The sequence below is a fragment of the Pelobates fuscus genome, chromosome 2 (genome assembly GCF_036172605.1).
Source record: "Pelobates fuscus isolate aPelFus1 chromosome 2, aPelFus1.pri, whole genome shotgun sequence".
NCBI classification, from domain to species: domain Eukaryota; kingdom Metazoa; phylum Chordata; class Amphibia; order Anura; family Pelobatidae; genus Pelobates; species Pelobates fuscus.
The window spans coordinates 363,791,375-363,805,956 of NC_086318.1; the positions used below are offsets into that span (position 1 = coordinate 363,791,375).

General features: G+C 41.8%; 1 protein-coding gene across 1 annotated transcript in view; it reads left to right on the plus strand.

Annotated features, from left to right (window-relative positions):
• SLC24A3 (solute carrier family 24 member 3) overlaps positions 1 to 14,582 on the plus strand; it is a 345,921-nt gene that overhangs the window by 189,849 nt on the left and 141,490 nt on the right. Inside the window, exon 3 of the mRNA XM_063443684.1 lies at positions 7,663 to 7,739. Within this exon, the coding sequence (XP_063299754.1) occupies positions 7,663 to 7,739 (77 nt within the window). The remainder of the gene's footprint in view (positions 1 to 7,662; positions 7,740 to 14,582) is intronic.

The window sequence follows — 14,582 nt, forward strand, 5'->3', positions numbered from 1 at the left end:
ATTAGCGTGTTTATAAGAAGCTGTAGATATAGTAAATGGCAAGTTTGCAGTTTTGGATACAGAGAGGTAGTCTCTGTATTCATCTTTAGAGGCTTGCATTGTCGCAGCTACCTATGCTGCTGCGTTGTGAGCTCTTTGACTGTAGTTATGGCATAATATGCAATAAACAAATGTAATTTGCAATTATGCTAATCCTTTATACACGATTGCTGGGTATGGTTGTACAGCCTTGCAGTCGTGTATACATAAGTGCCAGTGTGAAGGGTTATTGGAAACAAAAATTAACATTTTGGTTAGGATTTAAAAAAAAATATTTACCAAATAACAAAGTTACTGATAAGAAAACAATGTCATAGACATTTTTCCCACATATGTATGCATATAATATATATGTTGCTTCCAACTTTACCTTTGCATTACCCATGCCATACCACCCTCACATTACAGACATAGACACACACACCAATACATGCACACATATAAACACGTATACTCAAATACATATAGACACTGATACATGCACGTCCATACACACACAGAAACACACAGAGACACAAATATTGACTAATACAGACATATGGTCACAAAGTATATTTATCTGGCTGTGTGTATTTCAATGTGTCTGGCATTGTCTACTTGTGTATGTGCCCGGGAGTGTCTGACAGTGAGTGTTTTGTGTGTATATGTGTGCCTTTGTGCACTTTGTTTATGACCAAGCTATGTTTTATGACTTTGTGTGTATGATGATTGTCTTCAGAATCAGGGGCTACTGTGACAGGGTGTGTAAAGGGGTAACTGTGGCAGGGTGAGGGCGTGAGTGTGACAGAATGAGAAAGGGCAAGTGTGACATGGTTGAAGGATGAAGTGTTACTGGGTGAGGGGTGAAGGTGACATGGTTGGGAAGGTGTGTATCACAGGGTTGGGGTGAATGTGGCATTGTTAAAGGAGTGAGTGTGATAGGAGAAGAGGAGGTGAATGTGACATGATTAAGGAGAATTAATTGACAGGGTGAGTGTGGCAGGGTTGGAGGAGGGAGTGTGACAGGAGTTTGACAGGAAAAGGAGTGGTGAGCGTGACAGTATCAGGATGGGTTAAAGTAAGTGTGACAGGGTTAAGGGTTGACAGTGTGTGTGGGAGTGTGGTGACAGTGTGTGTGTGGAGTGACGACAGTGTGTGTGGGGAATGGTGCAGGATGTGTGGAGGGGGCTGACAGTGTGTGTGCGTGGAGGGGGATGACAGAGTGTGAAATGTAAAAAATAAAGGTCTAGGCACTCCAGAGTGTGAAATGTAAAAAATAAAGGTCTAGGCACTCCAAGGTCCAAGAAAGGCAAATTTAATCGAACCAAATCACAAACAGCAACGTTTTGACCCTTAAGGTCTTTCTCAAGCTTGAAGGGGCAGAGTAAGGGAGTGAAGGGTGACAGGGGGCAAAGTGAGGGAAGGAGGGGTGACAGGGGCTGAGTGAAGAGGGGGCAGAGTGGGGGGATAACAAGGGAATGATTGGGGGGTGACAGGGGGCTAAGTGAGGGGGTGAGAGGGGCTGAATGGGGGGTGACGGGGCAGAGTGAGGGGGCGACAGGGGGCAAAGAGAAGGAGAGGGATTATAAATACCTTTATTTCCCTGGTGGTCCAGTGTCCTGGCGCCCTGGTGGTCCTGTGGGCTGTCATTCTCCCCGTTGGGCTCGTGGCCTTCCTATCCAGTCTGCCCAGAGAGCCAGCGCCTCCAGTCTGCAGCTCTGCCGGGTGGGGTGTGAGCTTCAGACTGAGGTAGGAGTCTTGCTATCTCCAGAAGTCAGAGCGTTGCCGTGGTAACCCACGGCAGTGCTCTGATTGGTTGCGATCGCAAGACTCTTCAGTCTGCAGCTCACACCCGGCGGAGCTGCAGACTGCAGGCGCCGGCCCTCTGGGCAGACTGTCAGGTTCTCGGCCATAGAACGTGGGCCCAAAAGAACTCTGCCCTAAGGTGATTTAGGCAGATGCGAGGCCCCAGCCTGCACGAGGCCTTAGGCGGCCACCTAAATCACCTAATTAGAGAGCCACCTCTGCATATGCACAACAATAAGCTATAGTGTGTATGGTGCTTAGAGTGTATCTTTAAAGTACACCTATTGGGATATGACATGGAGAACTGCAGTAAAGTTTATCCTCCAGTAAATAAAAATAGCATTCACTTTGGGAAATTAGAGATATGAAGAGTGAAGAAGTCTAAATTGAATGTAACATATTACACAATTATGCTTTCAGGAAATAAAGGCCCTAAGGCATATTATAGAATAGCTTTTGGTCTACTGGTAAAAACAGATGAAAGTAGCATGGGAATTAACTTGTCTATTTATAGGATGGAAAACAATACAGTTTGAAAAGTTGATAGAAATATTAGCATCTTAAATTTGTAGATATATTTGTAGATGCAGGAAGTTAATTTGCTATTTAATGTATCACTGTTGTGTTGTTAAGCAGACCATCAGAACATTAAAATCATACTGCAAACGTACCTCATTCCAAGGCTTCCACCGAGGTAAGATCACATAGCGTGGCAGGTGTTTGACACAATTAGGTCCAACTAATTTCATTAGAAAATCATGATCCTTAACCATACCTCCAGTGGGGGCAAGGATGTGGGTTAAATTGTCCAAAAAATCAAAATTAATTTAAAATTTTAGACCAAAATAACATTATATTTCACCTATTTCGGCCCTAGATTTCAAATTCACTTACATTTCTTGAGAATTCTGACTGTAGTAAATAACATTTAGTGTTGGTGTTAAATTGCTTGAAAATGGTTTAACATTGAATGGTTGGACAGCGCCTGTGGACTCCAGATACTATAATCAGTTCAATGAGATGAAATGTTTATGGTGTTTATAGTGTCCCTTTAAGAGGCCACTCTCATCAAATCCCCTTCAAGTGAAACAAGAGTGTCATGGATAAAAGTGAATTAGCATCCCACTGGCATAAGCATATAGCTACAGCTCTAATGTAAAAAAGTATAAAATGACATGCAATTTAAATAATCAGTGAAACATATGTATTGCTTGAGGGATACATTATCAATGGTTTAGGCCAGGGGTAGGCAACCTTCGGCTCTACAGATGTTTTGGACTACATCTCCAATAATGCTTTTACAGCCATATTGCTGGCAAAGCATCAAGGGAGATGTAGTCCACAACATCTGTAGAGCCGAAGGTTGCCTACCCCTGGTTTAGGCAGAAAAAAATCAGAGTGAAAGGAGTACTAAAAACAAGAGGATATACAGGATTATTCACTAACGTGAGAATTCAAAGTGAATGCAAAGATAATTTCAAATCTAAGGACCGAGTAGCCAAGCTGAAAGCAAAGTTTGACCTTTAATGTGAAATTAACTTTGAATTCACGTTGAATTCTCACATTAGTAAATAACCTTGATAGTGCAAGTTTATAGAATAGGGGCTGAGGGGTTTGTTCACTGAACTCTAAATTGTAGTGAATTGCAAAATGTAGTATACAATAGCTTACCTTGATAAATTCTTCATCCCAGGCTATTTTTGCCTACATTTCTTATTTCTGTCATATCATTTTTGCAAATTGATGAAAAAAATGTCTTTTAATACAGGGCTCGACAAATCCCAGGCGCCAGGTCGCCATGGCGACTAGAAACTTTGTCCTGGAACCTGGGATTTGCCAGCTATTTATTTAATGTGGCCGCCGGAGCTTTGAAGGCGGCCGTCGCAGGGAATATTGGAGCCGGCTGCCCTGGAGAGCATGGAGCCTACCGCCCTGATTAGGATGGAGGCGGGCAGCGATCAGAGTGTGTGTGTGTGCCTGTCAGTGTGTGTGTGTGTGCCTGTCAGTGTGTGTGTGTGAGCCTGTCAGTGTGTGTGTGTGAGCCTGTCAGTGTGTGTGTGCCTGTCAGAGTGTGTGTGTGCCTGTCAGTGTGTGCGAGCCCGTCAGAGTTTGTGTGCATGCAAGACTGTTAGAGTTTGTGCATGCAAGCCTGTTGTCAGCGTGAGTGTGTATGTGAGCCTGTCAGAGTGTGTGTGCGTGTGTTTAGGTACCTGCCCCCACTCACCTTACTCTACCTCCCAAAGGTAGGGAGGCTGAGTGGGGTTCAATCAAAAAGAAAATGTGAGTGTGTGTGTGTGTGCCTGTCAGAGTGTGGCTGAGTGTGCCTGTCAGTGTGTGCCTGTCAGTGTGTGTGTGTGTGTGTTAGCCTGTCAGAGCAGAGACACTGAAAGTAGGCGCTGCACACTGTGCAGCAGTGACCCAGAACTCTCTAGTGGCTGCCTGAGTGACTGTCACTACAGGTGTTACTAAGCAGCAATGTAAACTGCTGAAAAGGCAGTGTTTACACTGAAAAGCCCTTTAAGAATTGCATTTTCCCATTGAAAATGACTGGCTCCTAACTTTTTTAACTGGCTCCTAGATTCCAAACAAATTTGTCAAGCCCTTTTTAATATATTGATGGTATAATTAAAAATGCATCAGGGCTTAGTGCTATACAAAAACCCATTCAATAGCACATATACTTCTGACTTAAGCATCCACTTTCATCAGGGCAACGAAGAATTAAATAAGTATCTAAACAAATGAAATGAGGATAATGAAATTAGTCAGGATACACATAAGCTACATTATATCCACTTTAGTTTGTCTATCATTATGGAAGTATCTATAAGAATGGGTATTATTTAACTGTTACCTATTTGTGCCACTCCTTCTAGCATGTAAGCTCATTGAGCAGGGCCCTCAACCCCTCTGTTCCTGTGTGCTCAACTTGTCTGGTTACAACTACATGTTTGTTCGTCCACCCATTGTAAAGCGCTGCGGAATTTGATAAATAATGACATGATAATAATAATAATAATACCGTAATAATAATAAGATGTCTAGATTTAATTCCCCCGGAAAGCAACTATTTGAAGGTGTTGCCAGGGCCGCCACCAGAAATTTGGGGGCCCCTAACTGAGCTCAGGGTCTGGGCCCCTGGGGGCCCACCTCCAAAAACCGCCCACAGAGACCGCCTCCAAATCCCGCCCACAGGAATACACACACAGACACAAACACATTCACTGATACAAAAGGACACAGATACACACACACACACACTGATACATACTAACAGACACACATACTGATACGCATATAGGCATACATACTGACACACAAATACTGAGACATACACACATATACAGACACACAGGCGTACATAGTGACAGACACATACTAACATAGATACAGACACACATGCATAAGGACATACAGACACAGACACATTCATAATGACATACAGACAGACATTCATACTGACATACACACATTCATACTGACATGCAGACATACATACACTGACATTCATACACACATAATGACATGCATACAGATAGACATACATGCATACATACATACAGACATACATTCATACTGGCATCCATACAGACACTGACATCCATACATACACACATTCATAATGACATACATTCATACTGGCATACATGCATTCATACAGACACACATTCATAATGACATGCAGACATACATACACTGACATGCATACACATAGACATACATGCATACAGACAGACATACACACATTCATAATGACATGCATACATACATACACTGACATTCATACACATAATGACATGCATACAGATAGACATACATTCACACACAGACACACAGACAGACATACACACAGACAGACCTACACAGACATAGACAGGCATACACACACACAGACAGACATACACACACACAGACAGACATACATACACACAGACAGACATACAGACATACATACACAGACAGACATACACAGACAGACAGACATACACACACAGACATACACACACAGACAGACAGACATACACACAAACAGACAGATAGACATACATACACACAAACATACATACACACATACATACATACACACATACATACATACATACATACACAGACAGACATACACACAGACAGACATACACACAGACATACATACACACAAACAGACAGACAGACATACACACAGACATACATTCACACAAACATACATACACACAAACATACATACACACATACATACATACACACATACATACATACACACACATACATACATACACACAGACATACATACACACAAACAGACAGACATACACACAAACAGACAGACAGACATACATACACACAAACATACATACACACATACATACATACACACAGACAGACATACAAACAGACATACATACACACAGACATACATACACACAGACATACATACACACAGACAGACACACACACAGACATACATACACACAGACAGACAGACATACACACAGACAGACAGACATACACACAGACATACATACACACAAACAGACAGACATACACACAGACAGACAGACATACACACAAACAGACAGACAGACATACACACAGAGCTCATTTTCCAGCCACCCTCCTGTTTCTTACCTTGTCTTTGCAGGAGGGTGGCTGGCTGGGGCTGATGGGACTGTCAGTCCGCTGGCTCTCCCTCTTCATTGTCGGGCGGGCGGGGCTCTCCCTCTTCATTGTCGGGCAGGCGGGGCTCTCCCTCTTCATTGTCGGGCGGGCAGGCTGTCGGGCGGGCGCTCCCTCCTCCCGCGCGGAGTGAGCTGGGAGGAAGTGACTACTTCCTCCCAGCAGCACTTGCGCTGCGGCGGCAATTTATTTTTTAAAGGGGCCCGGTCGCGCTATACCACGGCCACAGCGCTGACCGGGCCCCTGAAGATATGGGGCCCATCGGGTGGCCCTAAGGCCACCCGATGGGCCCCATCAGCGTGCGGGCGCCGCAGTTCCGCTGCTACACGTGGGGCCCGGGCGGCCGGGCCCCCCAGGGCCGCCGGGCCCGTGACAACCGTTATGGTTGTCATCCCCTGATGGCGGCCCTGGGTGTTGCTATCCCGTACACAATCAATGAAAATGCTCTAGCAAGAACTCAGTCTTTCATTTGCCAGTCATGATTTTTGATTTATGATTTGAAAGGACACTATAGTCACTCAGTCCACTTCATCGCAATGAATGGTTGCCGTGGCCCCGTCCTTTTAATCTTGCAGTGTAGAACATTGCAGCACTAGAGGAGCTTCCACTGCACTGAAATGACGTGCTGCATTCAATGCAATGCTTTACATTGGGAAATCTTGAATTCCGCTTACAACATGTGCATCAGATCTCCAATGCTTCTCTATGAGAATCAATAGATAGGACCAGGCAATGCTTCCCTGTGACATTGTGGTAAACAAAGAGGTGAGTAGCGCCAAGGAAGCCTTAGCAGTGGAAACAAAATGAGTAAAATCTTCTATTTTTTTATTTTTTATTTGGGGGGACCTCTATAAATCTGGAGACAAGGACACTATAGCGTTAGGGTTACGGGTTTGCATCCCTAACCCTATAGTGTTAGTTTAAAACCAAATAATATCTGTTTCTAATAATATCTAAGATTCCAAATATTTAATAGGAAGAGATTTCCCTTCAGTAAGCAAAGCAAATCTTGTTTCACTGTTTTGATTTTTAAAAAAATTCTTCGTAAGAATTTTCATTAAAAAGGTCTTCTAAAGCAACCATATCTATGATGTTATGTATATACTTTAAATTTCATCTACTGTCTGTTGGGGATTATACAACACTGTCTTTTTTGTCTTTTAGCTCTCCATGAATTTCCTAGTGACATCTTCTCGAATGAGGACAGGAAGCATGGAGCCATCGCTCTACATGTTCTATTCGTAAGTCACCGATTTGTTTCACTGGTCTTTTCTTGACATTTCTGTTTTTGCCAATTGAAGCACTAAACGTATAAAAGACAGTTCCTGGTGTCTACAAAGTAACTCACAGTCACTTTGAATCTCTGGTGGGAACTAGACATCCACAACGTGGCCTTTATTGATTAGCGCTGATGAATATGGTGGCGCTATATAAATAATTGTAATTGATTACATAACACTGAGAACAATTAACACTTATATCCTAACCTTATTACCTTCTTTCTATTTAGACCTTGTATGTCTTCAGTCTTTCCTTCAGACTGAATGACTTTTTTCTCCTTCAGAGACCCCCCACAATTTTACCCCAGTCTAATTTTCTCTTTTTCACCCCATATTCCCTCGCCTTCTGCTGCTGCTGTGAAGCATATAACCTTGGACTCCCAAACCCTTACATTTCAGATGGCATGTATAGTATGCCCGCATTCTGGGCATCCAATGCAAGAGGTCTGTTTATCAGGATTTCTGTAGCCTTTAAGGCATTTAATTTTAGAAGTTAGCTGTCATATCATTTGCCTTTGAGTAATTAGGGTCTGAACAACATTAGTAAGATGCAAGTTTTACATGAGGAAATAATTGTGTATCATTAATAAGTACACACACTTCTTGTGAGTTTTACCTTTCAAAGGTACACTATAGTCACCAGAACAACGACAGCTTATTCTATTTGTTCTGGTAAGTATAATCATTCCCTTCAGGCTTTTTGCAGTAAACACTATCTTTTCAGAAAAAATACAGTTTACATTACAGCCTAGTGATACCTCCACTGGCCACTCCTCAGATGGCTACTAGAGGTGCTTCCTGGGGTAGTGCTGCAGAGTGTGCAGCACTGCCATTCAGTGTTTCCACGCTCTGCATTGAGACACTGAACTTTCCTCATACTGAGGCATTGATTCAATGCATCTCTATGAGGAGATGCTGATTTATCAGGGCTGTGTTTGGCTTGTGCTGTATCTGCCCCTGAACTGCCTCCTTGACAAGCTAAGCCAATCCAATGCTTTCCTATGGTTTCCTATAATTTAGGGGCAGAGACAGCAGCAGCAGACTGGAGTAAAGGTACAATTTTACTATATTTAGGGGTATAAGAGGGGCCAGGGAGGCTAGATGGTGTTTTTAACACTATAGTGTCAGGAATACATGCTTGTGTTCCTGACCCTGTAGTGTTCCTTTAGTAAAGGATAATTTTCCTTATTTACGCTATACCAGCTGCATTAGCAGTAGTTCTGCTTCTATGCCCAATACCCTGTTAGCAAATACACCTTGATGTCATAAATATATATATATACATTTATTTATAAAATAGTTTACCAGGAAAGATACACTGAGATTTCTCTCGTTTTCAAGTATGTCCTGGGCTTGTTTTGCTAGATGTAACTTAATCTATCTATAAATTAGATCCATTGTTTTATTAATTCCCTTGCTAGGTAACCTTTTCCATGGTGCCACAGGAATCTCATTCTATTAGGCTTGGATTTTGTTTGAGTGTTTCAATTACTTATTTACTTACATGCATCTTACTTGCTACCTTGTCCTATAATCTCTTTGATGTCACATGCATTTTCCACAATAATTTAAATTTTTCTGGGGTACTTGGCAAGCAGAGAGAGCAACAGGCAGGTGCCTCGGGTGCATCATTTATGGTTGCACATCTGTAAATTAGTATAAGTGCCTTAATTCTCTGACACTGTCGTTTATTTAGAGTTACATACAGATCAAGCCGTATTATAATTTAATGATAAAATGAAGGGTAAAATATAGCTTGCTGTATATTCTTTTTTTAAAGCCCCAAGTTCTATAACATAGCAATTTAGATGGCACGAGCGTCAAAGAATTAATAATACATGAAGTCATTAGGAGCAGCGAGCCATTAATCAGAAGTCTGCATGTGTTGGGAGATGCACTAAATCATGTGAGTCCATAGATCTTTTTGCATTAGGATCTTTGGACAATATTAATGCTGAGAAGTCTGATGGCCCTAGCAGACTTCTGATCCACTTTAGCAAATTTTAGTTGTCTTCACTTTATTCATTAATACGTTTAGTATGTACTTTTGCAATAATTATGTAATTTTAAGAATGCAAATAAGATCTTGAAAAGAAAAAAATACAGTTATAGATATACATCCACGAGAGAGAGAGAAAGAGAGCAAGAGCTGTGTGTGTGTGTGTGTGTATATATATATATATATATATATATATATATATAGGGTTATTCACTAAATTAAAGTAAGAATTCAAAGGGAGTTTTACATTTAAGGCCAAAGTAGCCAAACTGGAGAAAATCTCAGTGAGCTATGCTTCTAGTTCAACTCTGGCCTTAAATTTGAAATTCGCTTTGAATTCCCATTTTAGTGAACAACCCTGATAATATTTCCGTGGCAATGACAAGAATGGATAGCTTCTCCCCTTCCCCCTTAAAACTGTACCTTAGTGGGGGGCGTGGCCGATTGAGCAACTGCGCTGACATGTGTTGATTGAGCTCCGGCTAAAAAGTGACAAACAAACAAGAAAATAACTAAAAATAAACGGCCCGGAGTCCACCTACAGAGCTGCCCCCACCCGATACCAAAATGGGCAGAAAAAACAAGAGGTTCCTGTTGCCCGAGAGCCCCAGACTCCCAGATATAGGAATTGAAAGGTCACCCTGGTGTGAATGCGTGCCAGGCTACCTACCAATCGTGCAGGCCGGCTAGCTAAGGATGGACTATACAGATAGTGCTGTTTCAGCAATCTGAGCTCCTCTAATGATGTGCGTGCTCTACGCTTTCTGGAAACAATTCCCTGGTGTCCACCAGCTCTCATTGTTTTGTTCTTTTGTGAGTGCATAGTATAATTGTAACATTTCTATACATTATTTTTATAATCCTACTCTATGTATGGTTCATTATTATTTTGTTTGTAGAATTGTAGTGTATTTATGAGTTGTTGACGATTCGAGAGGAATATTTTTTGATACATGTGAATTTAAATCGAAAGGGGTGAAAATGAACACAATGTCTTTCATATTTTCTCACATAGTGCTTAATATATCACTCTTGATAAGGTGTATACTTTAGGTTTGATTTCTACTGCTATCTGACCAACTGCTGCCCAACCTAACATGAGCTCCAGTTGGTCATTTAACAGTAGAGTTGGGGGGCTGAACTTGGCCACCATGAAGTGGGGCAGCATAGGGTTGCAGGTGTCATGAGCTGACCAGGTTTTATCGACAATACAGCAAATATACCTGATTTAAACACATTTATCCAGGCACTCCTGTTTGGGGAACCTCTGGTGAACAAAGATACAATTCAAGCAGCCCCATCTTACCTTCACGCAGCACTGCACTATTGGTGGACTTTGCGCAGGAGGGACAGTCGCTCTCCTGTGGTCAGCAGAGCATGGTGATTACATTTGCTACCCTTTCCCCCCAACCCCTCCTTTGGATTGGTGGGGGTTATCCCAGTCCTGGGAATCCTTTTACACCCAATGCACATACACAACTAAATGCTAAGAGCCCCGTTATTAAAAGATGGGGGCATCTGAGGCTTGCTCTGCTCTCTCTGCTCACCTAGCGACACGCTTAGCAGACTTAAGTATATCTTCACAGCCTTTCTCAGCCGTATCTTGCAGAGAGGGACGCAGCCTGTATATTATCCAACCTGCTAGAGCAGCTCTAAGGTATCATCTATGGGGAAGATCCCACATTGCTCTCATGTGACGGTGGCAATGAGACCTAGATCTAGACTCTTTCTCTGTTCTAGTCCACCTACATTGCCAGGCCGTGACCTGATCTTACCTACAAGCTCTAGTAATATCTCCGGTCTGGGGCTGCAGAGAAGAGGCGCTCTGCAGTCGTGGATGTGGCAGCAGTGTTTTCTTTTCCAGATTGGCGAGCGGGCACTGGTTTCCAGGAACTGATCTGCGGTAAAGCACAAAAAGAGCCTTTCTTTAGAGTTGCAGAAGCCTGGAGGTCCTGCGACTTTGTTCGGTTCCACCTGGGACTCTTGCACCTGGGACTGTCAACCGAGGCTCATCGGCTGACAGCCTGTAGCTGATTAAGTGTTGAGTGTTATATTCATTATCTTTATGAATATAGCCCGTACTGCCGTTATATTCTGCTATGCTTTCAATAGTTTACTATTTGCTTTACTTTAAACAAAAAACCCTTGTTCTAGCATTACTTTGCTAACTGTGCTGCATTTCTAACTTATTTGTTATAGAGCAGTGCAGTTATATACCTGCATGTTAGATGTATTTGACTTGGTTCAAGATAGAAACTAAAAATTACAAAAAAGATAACAGTAGAATCCGACCCAACATTGCGGCTTAGCTAGATAAAAAAAGTAAAATTTTCTGAAAAAAAAATATCAATATTAATATACATTATTTTAAAAAAATAATCACGGTCTCATTAAACATAATAAACTTTAAAAAAAACAAGAAGTGAAAATGTGATAATAGTAGTCCTTCAAGAAAGGTGCAACTTACAGGCCCTTAAATAACATAGGGGCTTACAGCTTCTGTTCTTGTCCTCCCATGACATAATCTCTCCATACATATATATATACCAAAAGCATAGTTTATACCTCCAGATCCATAAAGCCCCAAAACCAGCACCATTTATTGCCCTCCCAATACTCATTCCTTTATTGAAATGTCACTATGTACCTTCAAACGCACCGTTGTTTAGAGGCTGGAATAAAGAATCTTTTTTTTTTTTTTTTTTTAAGTTTTCAAATTCTAATTGAGGTAATTGATTTGGTCCCCACACTAAATCCAAGTTTTTGACTCATTCTGTTTGAAACCGTCTCCATTAAGCAGACAAAACCGCCTGAATGGGAGCTTGTTGACATTTCGTGATATTTTTATTTTTTTAAAGGTGACAGATTAAATGAACTGAACACATCTCTTTTTTAGTAGAAGCAAATAATGCCCTGTGTCTGTGAACTTGCAGTGAATTGTATTGATCTCTGCAGCAGAAAACATTGCTACTTCAAGTAATTGCAATCATTTTGACTGGAGTTGAAAACAACTGTGAAAAATAACGGACATCTTGGTGTAGACGTATGTGAGCCATCAAACTGAAAGTATCTTGATGACTTACTCTAGAGTGAAAGTTAGATGCAATGTCCATATCAGGCCCGTCAGCGTTTAGACAGAGGAAGACATAACTATCCGGCCTATCGAGGGGCATTTTGAGAAGAGGCATACAGGTTTGTTGTCAAAATGTACAGACTTTCATCTGCTTGCAATGAACAAATAAAAAACAAAAGCAACAACGAATGCTTCAAGTGGTTTCCCCAACTTCAACTGAAAATGCAACATACAATGACTTCTCCAGTCTTAAAACGATTCAACCCCTTCACGGCAAGTATCTTAACTACTTAATAGAGCATCCTTTTGCTATTATGACCTGCTGCAAACTTGATGCATAGCCAGACACCAGCTTCTGGCACCGTTCCTGAGGAATCTTAGCCCATTGCTCACGAGCAAAGGCCTCCAGTTCACATAAATTCTTGGGTCTGCATGCTGCAACTGCCTTCTTTAAATCCCACCAGAGATTTTCTATGGGGGTCAAGTCAGGTGACTGTGATGGCAACTGTAGAAATTTCCAGACCTTCTTCTGCAACCAAGCCTTGGTGGAATTTAAGCTTGGGATCATTGTCTTGTTGGAAGGCCCAACAACGTCCAAGCTTCAGCTTCCTCACAGACGGCATGATGTTTTCTCTTACGATTTCCTGATAGTTGAGTGAATTCATTTTCTCTTCCACACACTGCAGGTTTCCAATGCCAGAGGATGCAAAGCAGCCCCAGAGTATCACCACCACCATATTTAACTGTAGGCAGAGTGTTCTTTTCATGATATGCTTCATTCTTCTTCCTCCAGACATACTGCTGATCCATTGGGCCAAAAAGTTTCAGTTTTGTTTCATCGCTCCACACAACAGAATCCCAAAACGTATGTGACTTATTGATATGCATTCGAACATATTGGAGCCACCTTTTCTTGTGCCTTTGGGTTAGTAGTGGTATACGCCTCGGAGTTCTGGCATGGAAACGTTCTGCATTTAGTATGCACCAATACTGTGCTCAGTGAAACCTGAAACCTGCCTGTTGCCACCAAGTCTTGCTGCAGGTCTGTTGCAGTCATTCAAGGATTTCACACAACCTGCCTTCTCAGACTTGGATCTAATACATGGAAGAATTAGGGGTAGTTGTAGCATATTATATCATCTCTTATGAGTGCCTTATATAGCACAGATTAATAACACACATATTGCACTTTGATATCTATTTTTGGTGTTTACAGTTACAAAATCTGCTCCTGTGTTTGTTAATAATTCATAAAAAGAATATGGGAAGGTACCCTTAAAGAGAGACACCCCTACAATGAAAGGTGTTTCATTATATAATACTTATTGTGTGTTCTAGGGCTTTACCCCACTTGTTCTGGTTTTCTTTGTTTCATATGTAAAGTCACATAATTCTGCCCTTGAACATCATGTGAGATCTCGTTGAAGGAATGTTTCTCAGTGAGCAGAGCCATCTGAGGTCATTCATTTCAAGGTGCGCAATACCAATGATCGTGCATGGCTTTTTGTGTACAGTCAGTACGTGTTTGTGTTGTTCATGTTCATGTGTGATGTCCACGTAAAGACAAGTTTCTTAACATTATATCCAGGGCTGGTATTAGAAATGTGTGATCTTTACAACTTTATAGGGCGCACACAGATAAGGGCGCTACTGCAACACCTGAGGTTGTGATGGGCCAGCTGGGAAGTTCAATGAACTCCCCAATCATCCTGCAATATAGTCAAAGGCTGAT